The sequence below is a fragment of the Trichosurus vulpecula genome, chromosome 1 (assembly GCF_011100635.1).
Source record: "Trichosurus vulpecula isolate mTriVul1 chromosome 1, mTriVul1.pri, whole genome shotgun sequence".
Classification (NCBI taxonomy): domain Eukaryota; kingdom Metazoa; phylum Chordata; class Mammalia; order Diprotodontia; family Phalangeridae; genus Trichosurus; species Trichosurus vulpecula.
The window spans coordinates 189,760,673-189,778,339 of NC_050573.1; the positions used below are offsets into that span (position 1 = coordinate 189,760,673).

Sequence of the window (17,667 nt, forward strand, 5' to 3'; positions counted from 1 at the left end):
CAAGCGACCTAAACCTTCCTGTGACTTGAGCAGGTCATCAAAGAATCCCGATTCAATCAAAGACTCTTGATTGAAACAAAGGCAAGACTTAAAGGCACTTGATTGCCTTAGTGCTGAAAAGCACTCCAAAACAAAAGACAACAAAAAAGTCCCACTTTACTTGTCATTACACTGTCCTAGAGAATTCTCTTATTGTTGTGAATTTTCAGGTGATTTCTTAGCTATTTGAAAGCTCTCCTCTTTCAGGACATTATGTAAGTGGGCTTCCTGTTGCCAAATATTTTAGATCAAAAATGTCATACTGAAGAAATTCATTCCTACCCTAATCCTAAGATTGTTGATGGAGAAATTCATATCGGTGCCAGCAACTGTGTGGTATGAGAACGTCTTCTTTAGTTATTTGTCTAGACTCTGTCCTCGTTGAAATGGCCTCAGAGACATAGTCTCACTTTTTTATACATTGGCTGTTTTGGATGTCTGAAATAATTATTATCAGTATCATGGTAAAATGAAAGAAATACTAGATTGTGAGTTAGGGAACTTGCGTTCTTCCATTTCTAAGATTCTAAATATCGAAATGTTGACCAAGAACACTTAATGAGTATCAATATCAAGTAAATTCACTTCAGCTGGTGGTGGGGTTTGTAACAGAGATATAAGTACATGCTCACCACCCTCCAGGAAATCAGGCTCCAAAGGAGACAAAGTGTAGAGACATATATCAATACCATCTTCTTATTTCTATACATTTTTCATCCCATAGAGGAAAAAAGAGGAGAAGAGGAGAACAGGAAAGAATGACAGAAATCATGCTAATTATTTTTAGAAATAGTGAAAACCTAAATCTCATCTCTAATTTTGTTAGGACTTAAAGAACAATGATCTACAAAAGCTGAGGCATAGCCCTCCCATTATCAGTCTATAGTATTGTAACATCCGGTTAATTTCTTTATAAATTAATAAACATAGTTCAATACACTTCCTTCCCTTTTATTGCCCGGAAAATTAAAAGTTCCAGTATCCCTACCTTCCCAAGAGAGTTCATTTTCTGCAAAGTCCCTTTCTATGATCCTATCGCTTCCAGATTCATAACTTGACATATCTATTAAATAGAGTCACAGAATTATTGAACTTTGTAGCTGGAAGTACCTCAGGAATCAAGCCCAGCTCCTTCACTTTTCAAGGTAGAAAAATGAATGCCCTCTCCACCTGCCTATTGTAAAGCTCACATTTAAAATCACATTAGATACTGAAGGATGTAAAATGTTTTTATTGATACTTTTCAAATGCTGGTTACATTCAACCAAATGACAAAAGTATTTGGCTTTTGTTTGATCATCCTATTACTAATCTGAAATTTCCTTCATAGTAAAAAGACTTTGGTTATCTATTCCATCCATTTAGTAAAACTAAATAAGCCTTTCTCTCTCTCTTGTGTGTATCTGTGTATATTATTATTTCATAATAGATAACACAGTGTAGGAAATTGACATTCTCTCTCAAATTGTAATAAAACTATCTCGATCTTGAACAAAAGCATTTAGTATGAAAAAATACCAGATGAAAATCATCAAAGATACTTTGGAATCAAAGAGCGTTTTTGTCTTTTCAATTAAGTTTTTGACAAAATACGGAGTTATGAATTGGACAGGATTTATTTCTTTTATCTAAGGATTATTTCTTTTATCTAAGGATTCGTCTTATACTAGGAACTAAATGATCAGGAGATATGGGATGAGGAGAGATGAAAGTAAGAAAATGTAATTCCATTGCATTTTATTCCAGAAGGATATTGTTGGTTTCCTACATAGCAAACTTAGTTTGGATAAATACGCTATCATTAAAAGCATGCGCAAGTACTTATGAAGTGCCTACCATGTGCACAGTTGGATTTGATGATGGAGCTACCAGTCTGCCTTTGGGATGCAGAGAATACAAACATAGTTTGTTCATTATCTTGACAGCTCCAAGGTCACGTCTAGTTTTCTGTTCACTAATTCTGTCCTTTATCTCTACTTTTCCTTTACAGCTCCCTCTACTATCTGAGACTTATCAAAGGCAAAACCATACCACCTCTAGTAGGAGGAGGACAAGAGGAAACATTGCTCTTTCTGTCCCATCTAACTATAATAGAAATGATAGAAAAAGTCTGTTTCCTTCAGATATGTTCTGACTCTGGTCTGGTAGTTCTAGTAGAAGCTAACATTTATACAGTGTTTCCTACGTACCAGATAGTGTGCTAAACATTTTACAAAAATTATCTCATTTGATCCTCATGATAACCTTGGGAGGCAGATGCTGTCATCATCTCCCTTTTACAGATGAAGAAAGGGAGGCCAACAGAGGTTAAGTGACTTGCCCAAGGTCACGTAGCTAGTGTCTGAGGCCAGATTTGAACTCAGATCATCCTGACTCTGAGTCCTACACTCCATTGTTCCACCCGTGACCCGTCTAGCTGCCCATAGCAGACGATGGATACTTTCATTACTTTTTTAAAAAATTTAAAATAGCTGCAGTTTTTGGTTGAATATCTATGATCCAAACAAAAAAAGGATTTCCAAATTTCTATATTTGTAGTGTTTTTATATTCAATCCCTATTTAAGGTACATAATGTACAATAATTAACCGTTAGCATTAAAGATAAACATTTTGCAGCCACTAATTTTCTCACTTTCCTATTTCTGATCGGTGCAGTGTTGCTTACAAGCATGAGAAGAAACCAGGATGGATTTTGTCTTTATAACTCTTGTAAATACAAAAAAAATCAAGCAGTAAAGGGATCAAGTCACTGGCTAACCTTACTGACTTTCTCTAATACTTCGTGCTCCTTATTTAGTACAGTGTTATAAATTGGAGCTTTGTGCTTAGCCTTCTATATTACACGAGTGAAGGGAAGGAAGCCTAAGGGTGCATGGCGCCCACCTATTTCTCATCTCCTGGCACTCTGATCCTCATGCTGGAGCACTGGGAGAACAGATTTGTTTTGGAAAAGGAGCAGAAGTTTTAAAGAGTGCCAGTTTTCCTTATTAACCCAACAAAGGGTTAGCAGACTGTTCAGGTGTCCTGAGTTTTATGTACCCTCTGTGCTGTATTTTTGAAGCTCTGACCCTTAGAAAAGCTTTGTTAAAATTTTCTTCCTATCTAACATTCATTTCCCAAATCACTGAAGTGAGAGGGTCTATTGTTCAGGGCCAGTTTTGAAAGCAAATGAAAACTACATTCATGAGGTTAAGAAATGGCTTAATAATTAAGTTAAAACAGTTGAAAGTGGATCTAATTTCAAACAGATCAACTAACCGTGTTAGAAGCAAATGAGGGTGTGTTCCTTCCTATTTTTCCTTCCACCCCCCCAAGATATTGGCTTCAATCCCAGGTAGCTTTTATAGAAGCATTCTAGACCCCCACCCCCTTTGGGGGTGGTTTTGCATTTTAAGAAAGGGGGGGGGTTGCACATTTTAAAATGGTGTCCTAGAAATAAAACTCAGAGTATAGTTATTGTTTTAAGCATGCTTTTTCTTCAAACTGCATCACATTGACCCTCTGCAGTAGCAATTGAGCATTCATGGGGCTCACCAATGAATTAGTACAGTTCTATAGATTGGGTTTCATACTGAAGAATTGTATTTTACTTGGTTCAGTGAAAAGGCAAAATTAATTCTTGTGCTTATCAGCATTAGTGTATTAGTTCAAAATATATTCGGGATATATATGACATCTTTAGGGTTACCAATTTGAATACCAACTAAGGTATCATATGTGTGGTATAATGCAGAGTAATTAGTACTTGTTTCAATTGCATCACTAATTGTGCAATTACCTGTAGTGATTTTCCTCTTCCTGAAGGTAGTTTCACTGGCTTAGTGAAGGTAGCAGTCACTGAGCTACTGATTGCACCCACCCTAGGGGCTGTTGGGTACTGCTGGGAGACACTGAGGGAGAACACAACTAGCAGCAGGGGAGGAGAGGAAGGAAAGGGCATGGAGGCACAGTGGAGTAGTCAGAGACGTCCCAAAGTAGTACAGCCAAGTGAGAAACAAGGAGACATCTGAGCTAAGCTCCTTCCTTAAATGGAGGTTTGGAGTCCTTGGTGGCTCCACTCTCCAGTCAGAGAGGCAGAAGATAGAGATGAATTGGAGGACCAAGGCTGATGAGATCTTAGACCTTGGGCAAATAACAGTTCATAGGATCAGAGATTCAGATTTAAAGGAACCTTTAAAATCATCTAGTCCATCTCCTCTTTTCTTTTTAATTTTTTTTTTAACAAATGAGTTAAGTGAAGGCCCAAGAGGTGTGAAGACTTGCTGGTCACATACAGAGCAAACAGCAGAAACAAGATCCTTTAACTCAAAAGGCGCCATTCTCCACTCAGCCACATCAAAGTGATCCCAGTCTGCTCAATTCCCACAGTTTGACCATAGGCCTAAATTCTCAGGCATGTTCTATAACCACTATGACCCTTCAGAAATCAGCCCTAACCCAAGTTAACTTCTTCAACTTTCTCAGGCTAATTAAGCAAAATGGGTCTAGGATGTGCTATAAATTAAAACCAAATGGAGACAGTTGGAGCTGAAGAAAAGCTCCCTGTTCGTGGGTTCATGGCTCTCCATTTGTACCTGATGGTAAGAAATCAAACAGCAAAATTCTTTAGGACACAAATTATCCAGCTTCTTAAAAGTAAGTGATGTTTTAAAAGTTCAGCTCCTTTTAATTTGATGTGTCTCTATTGCAAATAAGCCTGTATTAAGCAATCTTACTTACATGCTCTTCTAATTTTTCTTTGTCCTTTTTTTGTTTCTCCTCTTCTCCCCTGCCACACCCACATGCACTCCCCAAGTACCCTTCCATCCTTTGTCATAATTTGGGAGGGATATGTCATTGCACCACTCCTAAGAAAATCCCCGTCCTTGCAGCAACAATTAGTAGGAAGTAAATACTTAGTAGTCTCAGTTTCCACTTACAGTGGAGAAGATTATTCCTCAAGTCCCAAAGCAGCACTCTGTTTTTACCACCAGAACAGTATTAGACATGCAGTGGCACGGTGCTAAAGTTACAGTATGGATTAGAAATCCTGGTCGGTAAGCAAGCATTTATTAAGTGCTTGGTATGTTCGAGACACGAGGCTGAATATTGAGTATGTAAACAAAGGCACAAATATAGCCCCTGCCTTTAAGGAGCTCATATTCTAGGGAGAGACTACATGCAAACAGCTATATGCATACAAGATAGGAAGGTATTATAACCTCAGAGGGCTAGCACTACAGGCGAGTAGTGAGGCAGGGCAGGAGAAGACAAGGACGGGATTCCTGCAGAAGGTCACATCTGAGCCGAGTCTTTGAGGAAGCTCAGGGCAAAGATGAGAAGGGAAAGCATTGTGGGCATGGGTCCATTTCTTTTTATTTGTGGTTGGAGTAAGAAGGGAAAGAAATGCTGATTAATTGGCAATTAAAATGGTGGGGGAGGGAAGAACTTAAAAAAAAATGTTACAGAGTCTAGAGATACATTGACACGTGCAGGAAGCAGCAAGAAGACAAATGTCTGCATTGTAAAATACATAGAGGGGAGTAAGACTGAGATGATAGAAGGGGGGAGTGGTGAACCCCTTGAAATGCCCAACAGGATTTTGTTAGCTAGTCTAAAAATCTGGCCCCATGCACTGTTTCTGTAGGGAAAAAAATTGAGTTAGAAACAACTGACTTGAAATACAATCCAGTGTTAAGGAGTCCTCATGGAGTAGGAATCTGCTATTTTTAAACATTTTAGACTTTTTCTTTGTTTCAGACTTTAAAAGGTGGTCGTTAATATGTGTTACTTCATAGTTATCCTAAACATAGATGTGAATAATTAAATCACTGAACATTAAACTCTATATAACTTCCATTTTTTAAAGGAATATTCTTTGATAGAGCCATTTTGACTTTTTTAATCTCCATGAGAGGAACAAGAACATACAAAAAATAAATACATGCACATGTATGCATATGATAGAGAGACATACACACATATACATACATATGTGCCGTACCATGGGTATTTGAAAGAGTATAATGTAACCACATAGGAAGCTATGTAATGAAAGCACTCTGGAATGTGAATAAGCCCACCACAGAAGGCTGAATTCAAAATCATAAAGTTCAGTGTAATTACAGATAAATAAAGTGCCGTACAATTTATCTTAAATGGTTTATCTGCATTTTCAAAGCCAGAAACCAGTGATGGTGGTCTATAGGAAATGGGTTTCCCTTTTAGCTAATTAATTATGTGATAGAGACAGAAGCAAGCACCTGTCATCTCCTTTACTAATTTTGTACAGCCTGTGGAGCTGAATGGTGCTAAAACCCTACCTCACATTCATTTCACTCGTACTCAGTGTGAGTGCCTTTGAAAATCACACGTAGAAGAGAATGAGAGGACTCCTATAATAACAGCTAACATCACACATGACTTCTTTCATTTTAAATACAAACCAAACATCTGCCAGCTCACTCCCATGGTTACCTCGTTGGAGGAAACCCTGAGGAGGAATTAGTTTGCATTGAATTGATTTCTTAAAGATTAAATTTAATACTAGCAATCGTATGTTCGGCAACATCCAAGAGCAACACTTCCTGTGTTCAACCAGTGGAATGAACAGTGGTTTTAGTTGTGGTTTCCGATATTATCAAAAGGGTTTCATTATCAGCAAAGCATCTTTTCCCCATTCACCCTTTCTTCGTTCCTCTTTACCTCACCTGTGCTACAAGTATAGGTTGTGCTAATGGTTCTCTTGAGCCAGGAATAGTTAACTAAGTTCAGATTTCTGACACTGTCAGTATGCAGGCCACAGAATATGTAAACTGGTGACTATCTTCCTCTTCATCACAGCTCAGGGCTGTGTGTGTGTGTGTGTGTGTGTGTGTGTGTGTGTGTGTGTGTGTCCCCACCCACATCCCTAAGTAAAATTTCCCTGGAAATGCCCAGCTTCCCAGGATTTAGACATTCTGTAGTTGCTTCTAGAATGAAAGTTAAAACCAGGGGTAGGAGAAAGTAAGTGAGTACTAGTAAATACAGCTAATAAGAGAAACGTTCTGTTTTTCTGTTTCACAAACAGGGGATCATGGATTTAGAACAGAAAGGGACATGAGAGGCCATCTAGCCTAGCTCCCTTCTTTTAGATAAGAAGAAACCATGCCTTGCCCCCAAATCACAGTAAGGAATAAGGAGCGCAGCTACAATTGGAACTCAAGTCCTTGAATGACTCTGATCCCTTGTCGTCTCTTGCCTGAACCGTTGGAAAAACTGCCCAGTTGGTCTTCCTGCTTTCAATCTTACCCTCCTCTTCAATCCATCCCCCTTACAGCTGCCCAAATAATCCTATTAAAGGCTAAATAAAACAGCCCATACCCTGAGTGAGGTTACATTCTACTTAACAAAACTGTGTAGAGGCAAACATGGTAGCTGAAGTCAGAGAGATTACAGGCCTTGATCAGTTCCGTTTTTTAATTTGTATTGTCATATCTGTTATTGCACTTTATATTTAAATTGGGTTGTAACTATATATGAAAAGTTAGCATGTGTAGGCTTGGCAATACAATAGAATCACTGTACTCAGTATTTGAATTAAAAGATGCAAAACTAATTTATCTTGAGTTACGTACTATCAAAGAGCAGCTGAGGTGGCACAGTGGACAGAAGACTGAGCTTGGAATCAGAAAGACATCTTCGTGAATTGAAATCTGGCTTCAGATACTTAATAACTGTGGCCCTGGATAAGTCACTTAACCCTGTTTATCTCGGTGTCCTCATCTATAAAATGAGCTGAAGAAGGAAATGGTAAAATGCTCCAGGATCTTTGCCCAGAAAACCCCAAATGTGGTCACAAAGAGTCAGACACGAATGACAAATGACTGAACAATAACAGCAAAACGTCCCATCAAGTAGCTTTTCACTGTAGTTAGCTAGTATTTGGAGCTTTAATGCTGCCTCTGAGCCATGAAGTGAATTTACATAGAAGAAATATCTTGAATCTATTAAAATCTCAGTTCAGAGCTAAAGAGTTATCTTCATGTCTTTGTTGACTAACATGAAGAAAAATCTTAGGGAAAGCGTTGATATGATCGACAGATGCCAGACCTTGGATTTTGAAGTGACTGTGTTATTTCTTTTATTCTGCAGAGTTAAAGTCTAAGACTAGGGCATCAGAAAGATAGGGATCAATGAGACTATACAAGAGCACATAATATATATACCTCTGGCAGTTGTCAAGGCAGAATTATTCAGAATATAATCTGAAATGCATTTGATCATGTAGTAGATACTTTAATAATTAATGCTATACCTCATTAGCAAAACCTTATGTTTACTCTGCCACTACCAAAACAAGATGAAAAGCTGGTCATGATGCTAAGTTCATGGTGACTGTTTCACTGTATTAGAACCTAGAAATTTTCTTCCAAATTTTAATGAGACTGTCAGTGTTAAAGGTATAGGATTTTTTTTGTTGGAAGGAAAAAATTATGGATGATATTTAATTTTAAATTGTTTCTGCCCCTAAAATAAGGCATGCAGATTGGCAATAATATGTACATATATGTATATGTGGTGGAACATTAATGTGTTTCTATATATATACACACATGTATACATATAGTGCAATGTTAAAAATAATAGTAAAGACATAATCTAGTCTGATTTTACAATTTCTGATTCGGCTTGAGTGTGTGTGTGTGTGTGTGTGTGTGTGTGTGTTGACACACATAAATACTTATGTACAGCACATGTAAAAGCCATATAGCAAATATGAGGAAATTTTGATTGGGGTAATTGGGGATTCCTGATTACATATCAGATAAAGTGTCACATATAATTGTCTACAAAAATGGGAGGAGGGCAAGTAGTTTGGCTTTACTTCCCTTTACTGTCTCTGACAGTTCCATGAAATATAAGGGGCCATAGTTGTCAGTCAGCCAAACTTCATACAAGCTGGCAAGCAGAATGTTATTGCAAGACAGTGGCAACCACCTGCAGGTATCAGGGACAGAAGCACTCATTTAGAGTCTGCATTGCAAGATGGGAGGACAGGTGGCAACTCTCTTCCAGGGACATCTTTTACTTGAGCAGAACCAGACCAACTGTTCCTCATTAAAACACATTTTGCAGCATTTCCCAATGTAAGATCAAGTAAATTCTCCCCAGCCTCTTCCCCATCATCTCCTCCAAAAAATATCACTTCCATGTGTGTACCATCTACACAGGTTATACCTACAAAGCCTGATGTAGCCAAGGATTTCAAGGAAAGGAATATGAAATGACTGTGTGTGAGATGCAGTATTAAATAAATGGCCTTGCATGATCCATTTGGCATATGAGTGACACTAAAAAGGAAAAAAAAAAAGAAACCAGTTCCAGGGTATGGAGATGCCTGTAAGTTAAATGCACACTGTAATCAATCTGTATGTCAGAATTCTCCATTTTCATGATCATTTTAGTACTACTGTCCATTGCCATGTTTTTTTCTTGTTTTGTGTGTTTCACAATGAAAAATACTGGTAAACTACAAATATATTCTTAATGCATTACTGACAGTCTAATAGGAGTAGGATAAGAACCAGGACTGAATCTTATATGAGAAACTGTGAGAATATAGAGCCTCTTTTTGTACTTTTCTTAACCCTTAATGTGCACAGGAGTCGTCACAATTAAGTACATATTATATTTAAGAAACGCCTTTTTATTATGATGGTTAAGAAGACTATCCAATAAAGCCCTCCTGCAATGCCCAGTTGAGGCAGAGAGATGCCCCCTCCCCCCAGGGCTCTTGAAGGCTCTGCCAGCCAGAGTGAACTTCACAAGCTGGATAAAGGTATAATTATGGTCCTAATGTCCAACTGGAAATCTATCTAGCTATAAAGTCTCAGAAGTTGAGAGAGACCTTGAGGATCATTTGGTCCAAACTAAATTCCAGACAAGTGATTTTTAAAGTGGAACTGCTTCCTCAAGCAGCCCATCTCACTTATGGACAACTCTGATTGTTAAGAAATGTTTCCTTCTATTAAGGCTCTCAACTTCCTGTATATTCCTCTCCTTGGCTTCTACTGGTTGTCCCTAGTTCTTCATCTGGAGCCAATGAGAAGTTTTAGAGTGGGGTGGGGCCTCGGAGGTCTACTCCCCTTTCTGCATCATAGTCCTCCAAATACCTCAGTCTGACACATCCCATAAGCCTCTCAGGGTCAAACCATCAAACCTGTGGACAGGTTTCAGTCTGTGTTTCAGTGGAGGGATTAGCCATCCCAATGAACACAAGAAACTTTTGAAGTATTGAAGGGGAAGTACAATGAGGAAGCAGAGAAATGGGAAAAGGACCCACAAGAGTGGATGGGATAGAACTCTGAGCCCACATGGTCAATGCATTGGATGTGGGGTATCTGTTGAAGTTACACTATCCTTCCTTCCCTATGTTTCCCTACCATTTCAATTGAAGATCCATTAAAAATCCAAAGGAAAATAAATGTAAACACCAATGAAAACCTTAGGAACTCTCAACAGTGAAGTGCCCATGAGAAGACTTAGTCCAGTGGGTGTCAAACACAAATTAAAACAATACATAAGAATACCAGGCCATACATAAGGATCTCTGCAGGCCATATATTGACTTAGCTTTCAAATATAATATTATGTTTTACCATATTTTTATTCATATTGTTAAAGATTTCCCAATTACATTTTAATTGAATTCAGGCTGCCCTCAGGAGCAGCCACAGGCTACATGTTTGACACCTCAACCTTAGGCTGTCTACTGAACTGTCTCCCGTTCTCAGAAAGGGGAGCACTAAGATCTCTTCCCACTTAGAGGACATGAACTCCCCATAGATCCCTGTCCCAGTGTTTTCTCCACAAAGCAGAGATAATATACATATAGAACAGAACAAGAATAAAAGATGTATTTAATTTAAGGTGAAGAGAGCTCTCCCTCCACTTTTGCATTGTTATTCCAAGGTATAAGATCAGGCTAAAATCTTGTCACCTCTATAAATAGTTATGTTCCTGTTTCTTCTAAGTCATACACCCCAGTTGTAAAGTGTCCTGGTCCAGTGTGCAGGGGATAATTCCCTCATCTGTGGGATGATATGTATTTGACAATTTTGCTTAGTCTAGGACTTATTATGTTTTTGCTCATTTAAATCCAAGTTACATATTTGGCTTAAAAATAACTGACATCGACTCTTAATTATTTTTGTATTATAGATTTGATAAAATAATCCCTTTCCTGAAGAAAATTTAAAACCATATTTTTCATACCGTCATAATTTAAAAAGTGTAAAGAAGCTAAAATGATAAGGTTCATTGGTCTTATTCTGTCAGCATCATTATGTAGGGTAATGCATCTAATGCCTTGTGACTATAAATTGAGTCTGGTTTAGGTATTTTTTTTTCTGTTTCCCCTACCTTGAATAATGATATTAATTAAAGAAGGAAGAAATGAGGGACTACATTATCAATATACTCCTGGATTTATTTGTGTATTTTATTTTAATTGACTATTTTAATATCACCTTCCCACACCCATCAAGCCATCCCTAATAACAAAGAATAAAATAAAAAAGAAGTGGGAAAGAAATGAAAGCAGTTCAGCAAAACTAACACATCAAACAAGTCTGACAATATGTTCAATGTTCCATAGTGCTCCATTAAAGTGATTTTTTTTAATGGAAGAAAATGAAGACTAGAGTGACCTCTAATCTCAGTGACCATGAGGGAAAGCAATATTCTGGTACCTTTCTCCTTTATTAACTTCTGTCTGCCATTTAAGGACAACGAGCTTAGGAATTAGGAAGTGATTTTTATTTTTTAGGAATTCAATAAGACAGCAATGAAATTCCCTTTCTTAGAGGAAAAAGTAGCATGTGATAAGCAAATGTAAAACTAACTGCCTAGTGGTAATAAGGGTGGTCATAGTATGCTACAAATCTACTATAACATGATAAATGAACCCCTGGATAAATCCATTACTATATTTCACCAAGCTGAAAGGGTATCAGTGCATCAGTGAAAGACATTTCTGAGTGAACCGTGATTTCTCTAAAATTCTGATCCGTCTCGGAGGGAAAGTTGTGGCTTTTGGAAACTTTGGTTTCATTGAGTAATAAAAATCCCAGTAAGTGAAACTTTATGAATTGATAAAAAGACAAATTAGTCTTGATTTTTAGAAAGAAATTACATTGCTAGTGTTTAAGTGCCTTAGGGATAGTTTCTATTACCTTCCTTTATAAAGCTGCACATGCTTAGTTTTCTTTGAAATTTAGTGATGCCTTTTCCCAAGTTCTATTTTTTTTAAACATGACCATACAATTAGCCTTTTATCACTTATAATACAAATATTAAGCTCTCATTATTTCTTCAGTCAGGTTCTAAGTAACTGTCTGTTCATTACGTGCTTATTAATTCTGTGAAAATATCACTTTGCCATAACTGTGTATTTAGCCCTTTGAGACTGGTAGACCAGACTTTCTAACCCATTTTTTCCTTAGTATCTCAGTAGTGCTAACAATTGAAATATCCAGTTAATTGGCTATAGTTTATTCTTTGGTCATTAAATGCCTTTAGATGATCATCATTACTGAGTTTAATAAAGACCTTTATGGTTAGAGGAGAGAACATTGAAACTATATATTGCTTTAGCCAACCCTAGACGAGGCCTTGCCTTTCTCTTGATGTAGCAATTTACTTTTAGTAGCCATTTCAGATTTTAACCTCTTGGTCAGCACGTAAAATATAGATGAACTGGGGCAGCTAGGTGGCGCAGTCAGTAGAGCACCGGCCCTGGAGTCAGGAAGACCTGAGTTCAAATCCGGCCTCAGACACTTGACACAAGTACTAGCTGTGTGACCTTGGGCAAGTCACTTAACCCCAATTGCCCTGCCCCAAAAAAAAAATATAGATGAACTCACGTGGTTTTGTGATATGTAAGAAACTGTGACAAATCCACTGTATAATTCTATTTTTTAAAATTTTCGTTTAGTTCCAAATGTTTTCACATGTTCAGAGGGGAAAAGAAGGGTTTACTGTCCAGAAAGGCTCCTACAATAAGATAGGCAGAAAATGCTATTTGTTTGTTGTAGAGTGGTTTGAATTTGTATTCTTTGTATTTATAATCTTTGTGTTGTATACAAAATAGCTCTTAAACTAAAGCCAAGCATTTTATATGGGAGGAAGGAATGAGTGGCTTGGCTGCCAAGAAAAGACAGTAATGAATTTTTTATGTTTTTATTGATATTTTCTATTTCTTAAATCATCATAGTTATCCCAAATATCTTTCCTTCTCCCCTTCCCAGAGAACAATCTCATATGATAGTCTTTTTTTTAGAGAGGAAAAAAAATCAGTACAACTGATTGATACACTGGAAAAAGTCCAAAAATATGCAACGTGTAACACCTATGGACCTCCCACCTCTCTGAGCAAGCACATCTTCTCATATCTCTTTGTTCAAGTCCTGTTTGATCTTTATAATTTTGTTCTATTTACTTTTGTGTTTCTTGGTATCTAGGACTTTCCATTTATGATATTATAATTACTAGTATAATGTTTCCTTGTCTCTACTTATTTCATTCTGCATCAGTTCATATTGCTCTTTCCTTCCTTCTCTGTATTCATCACATACATAATTTCTTAGCGCACAGGAATATTCCATTATATTTATGTACTACAATTTGTTTATCCATGCCCCCAATTAGTGATTATCTGTGCCATTTCCAATTCTTAGCTATCTCAAAAGGTGCCACTATAAACATTTTGTAATATGTGGAGACTTTCTTAGCATCGGTGGCTTCCTTGGAGGTATAAGCCCAAGGCTCAAAGGGCATGGACACTTTAGTCACCTTATTTGTGTAATTTGGAATTTCTTTCCAGAATGGTCATACCATTTCACAGCTCCACCAACAATTTATTAGTGTGCCTGACTATCTTTCCTACAACCCCTCCAACATTGTTGCCATTTTTTGTTATTTCTGCCAATTTGGCAGAGTATAAAGTTGAAACTTCAGGTCTTTTTTAATTTGCATTTCTCTTATTATTAGTGATTTAGAGTGATTTTTTTTTCATGTGGGCAGAATACTTTGCAGTTCTTCTTTTGAGAAGTGTTTGTTCATGTCCTTTGACCATTTATCTCTGTCCTGAATTTTTCCTCAAACTAAGGGTAAGGTAGCATGTATTGCCATAAAACATAATGGAAAAAGTAGTAAATTAGGAGCCCGGGGGCCTTGAGGCTAGGCTATGTGACCTTGAATAAGTCACGTAAATTCTCAAATATCTTAGTTTATTTTTTCTGTAAAAATGAGAAAGTTGTAGCTCTTTTCATCAGTGCAATGATCCAAGACAATTCCAAAGGACTCATGATGAAAAATGCTATCTGCTTCCCAAGAAAGAACTGAGAGAGTCTTTTAATCTGTTTCTTCTTTCACAACATAACTAACATGGAAATTTGTTTTACATGGCTGCACGCCTATAGCCTCTATGAAATTGCTTACTGTCTTGGGGAGGGAGAAGGGAAGAAGAAAATCAGAACTCAATTTTTTTTAAAAAAATGAATGTTAAAAATTGTCTTTACATGTAATTGGAAAAAATAAAATACTATTTAAGGTCAAATATATATTTTTTTAATTTTTAAATGAGAAAGTTGGACAAAATGAATCCAAGTTTCATCTTAGCTCTAAAATTTATTTCTATGACCTTTTTCTGTTTTCTGCAAAGTAAGAGGGATAATGAAGTAATCAGAAGCTTAGGAAAGAGTATTTATGAGCTTCTGTAAATTAGCACGTTCTCCTAAGCAGTAGCTTAATTACAAAGTCCTGAGAAAAACTACTAGTTGGTGCCAGAGGGCCATAAGCAGGCCCAGATCTGTAGTCTTTTGTAACTTATAATATGAGTGAGAGAAAATGAGAGATTTTTCTCAAAATAAAAAGGGAAAGATGAGATAACATGGTATAATGAACGATGAGTTGGCTTTGGAGTTCAAAAGTCTTGGGTTCAAGTGCTCCCTCTCATGTACCACCTCTGTGACCATGGTCACTCTAATTTCTCAGTGCCCCAGGCAACCTCTGCAGAACAGAGGAGTAGCTATTCTGTGTCAGTGAAGGAAGTTTCCATGTGGGAGTTCCCTACACTGATGCGTCATTGGTCCAAACTAGAAAATAGGGTGGGGAGGGGAAACAACATTAATTAAGTAATGTTTGCTTAGCAGTTACATTTTACTGGGAGAAGCCCCTACCTAGGTGTTCGTATTTCTTTATATCTCACTCTAATTTGTAAGTCATTTGTTTAGATCTAGCTTAAAAAATTAATTATATTTTAGGAATTGTGTTTTCATATTTTTAAGATAAACATAATTGACTGAATGTCCTCAGTGCCCTCAGAGCTAGCTAGCCATACTTAGGGAAAATCTAGCCAGTTATAAATGATCTCCTGGCAGAGAGCTGAATTGCAGATATTATATTTAAGGGTATATAGGGCAAGTTTTACAAACTCATATGTGAGATAATAGGATTGAAAGTTGGAAGAGATCTTTTTTCTTTCTTTTTTTTTTTTTGGAAGAGATCTTAATGGTCTTCTAGTCCAACTCTCCAGTTTACAGATGAGGAAATTACTCTCAAGAAAACAAAATCTGTTTAGCTGGTCCAATATCAGTTGTGCAGTATTTTTACTAATAACATGACCTATGTGGATATATTTGGAAAAACCGGAGAAGAGCTTCACCATACTGTCAAAAGACCGGCCATTTTGTGACTGGTGTCACTTTTAAGGTTACTTTTAAATCAGCTGAGAATGGCAGCCTCAGCAGGCTACTCTCAGACCCAATATACTGAACAGGAAGGCGAGTGTTTGAGACAGGAGGAGAAGGCCCCGTGGGCAGATTTGGAGCACCACCGAGCTACTAAAGAAGTTCTTGACATTGGCAGTGTCCTGCTGTGGCTAAGATTGCTGTGCTATTGGTCCCCTTTTTCTCCAGCTGTGTACCTCTGTGTTAAGGAATCAAAGGGCAGGGAAGCCAGCAGGATATCAGTGCAGGCACTGAGGATTACAAGAAATAATAACATTTGGACTGTACTGTAGCTGAGAGATGTACGCTTATTATTAACCGCTTTATCAATTTTGCAGTTAATTTCCTTTGAGAGACTTTTAATAGAGTCACTGCACAAATTCTTCATCCTGTTCTAAATTCAAGTATTAGCAACTGGAATATGGGATGAGAACAAAAGGGGGGCATTATTGATATAGAAATTGGAAACATTCTTGACCTGATAGAGAACTTGTTTAGTATTTAATCTGTATCATAGGCTCTGCCTTATAGACATCTTAAAACTGCCTTCTGTCTCTCCACAGGAGTACAGGCATGGGCTTGAAAATGGCTCCAGAACAAAAGCACACATGTCTGCAGAGACTCTGGAAGAATCATTGGGCTCCAGGATAGGCTTACAGATGCTCTGGATGCTGCAGGATGGTGGGCTGAAGACATTATCAGTGGGCTTGGTTCTGCTGGCTCTTCTTGTTGGTTTTTTTATGAAAATGCATCAGTAGATCACTCAACTAAATAAAGAATCTGTGGAGAATAATAAATTTCTAATGAAAAGCTTCTTTGGAAACATGCCACATCTGTCCTGAAAGGGCAGTGCTTTATACTCAACCCTCCTCCCTCTTCTTCATCCACATTTTAATGAGGACAGCACTGGCTCGACTTTGAGTGGGATCCATTGGTTATCTGGCCCAGAACTTAGTACTGTTATGTCTATAAATATCTTATTTTTAAAATTAAATCCTTTGGGATTATTTGCAGCAAGACGTACAGAGTGTCTGCGGTTTAAACTCTTATCTGTGTCTTCAATTTTGAGATTAAGTATACTACAAGTGATTCTGAGCATTTCTTTATAATATGAAAAATGTTGAAGCTTTATTAAATCTTTTTTTTAACGTACTTTGTCACTTGTCCTTTTGTGCTAGTCATACTGCAAAGAGTCATGATCCTTCATGATTAGGCATCCGCAACTACAGCTATATGTCATTTTACCCCAGTAGCATATTACTTTAAATGTTCAATGTAGATATTTTGTAATTGGATTCACATTTTAAATGGTCTAGGGGTATTTGCTATTTTAAGAGCCTAGTGGGAACCTTTTATAAAGTGAAAGAATCATCCCCTAACATCTTTTATAAATACAAATTTTCATGTCAGATTGCTTTAAAAGTGGGGTGCATGTCTATGACTTTACTTTTTGGTCATTTATGAAGTGACTTGAGGCAAAATGGTGTGATGGAGAAAGGACCCAGATTTGAATCAGGAAATCTGGGTTCAAATCCCAGCTCTTACACTAATCTTGTACTTCATTAGGTTATATGATTGTCGCCAATTCAGTTAATCTATGTGAAACTCGGTTTTCTCATCTGTAAAATGGGGATAATATCATGACCCACACAAGATTGTTGTGAGGATGGCACCTAAATCATAAAAGTTCAGTACTTGATACATAACATAAAGGCAAACTAATAATATTCTCACTTCTCACTTTTGATCTTTACAAGATATGACTGCTGTTTTTCTAAAGTAGTTGAGTTGTTTTGTTTAAAAAAAAAAACAAGGAATTTATTGTTTAATTATATTCACAAGGAAACCCGTGAATTTAATCCAAGAGGCATATTTAGT

General features: G+C 37.2%; 1 protein-coding gene across 1 annotated transcript in view; it reads left to right on the forward strand.

Annotated features, from left to right (window-relative positions):
* The window catches only part of CDKAL1 (CDK5 regulatory subunit associated protein 1 like 1), a 695,070-nt gene extending 678,129 nt beyond the window's left edge, over positions 1–16,941 (forward strand). Inside the window, exon 16 of the mRNA XM_036741492.1 lies at positions 16,353–16,941. Within this exon, the coding sequence (XP_036597387.1) occupies positions 16,353–16,547 (195 nt within the window). The 3' untranslated portion in view covers positions 16,548–16,941. The remainder of the gene's footprint in view (positions 1–16,352) is intronic.
* Positions 16,942–17,667: the final 726 nt, after the last annotated feature.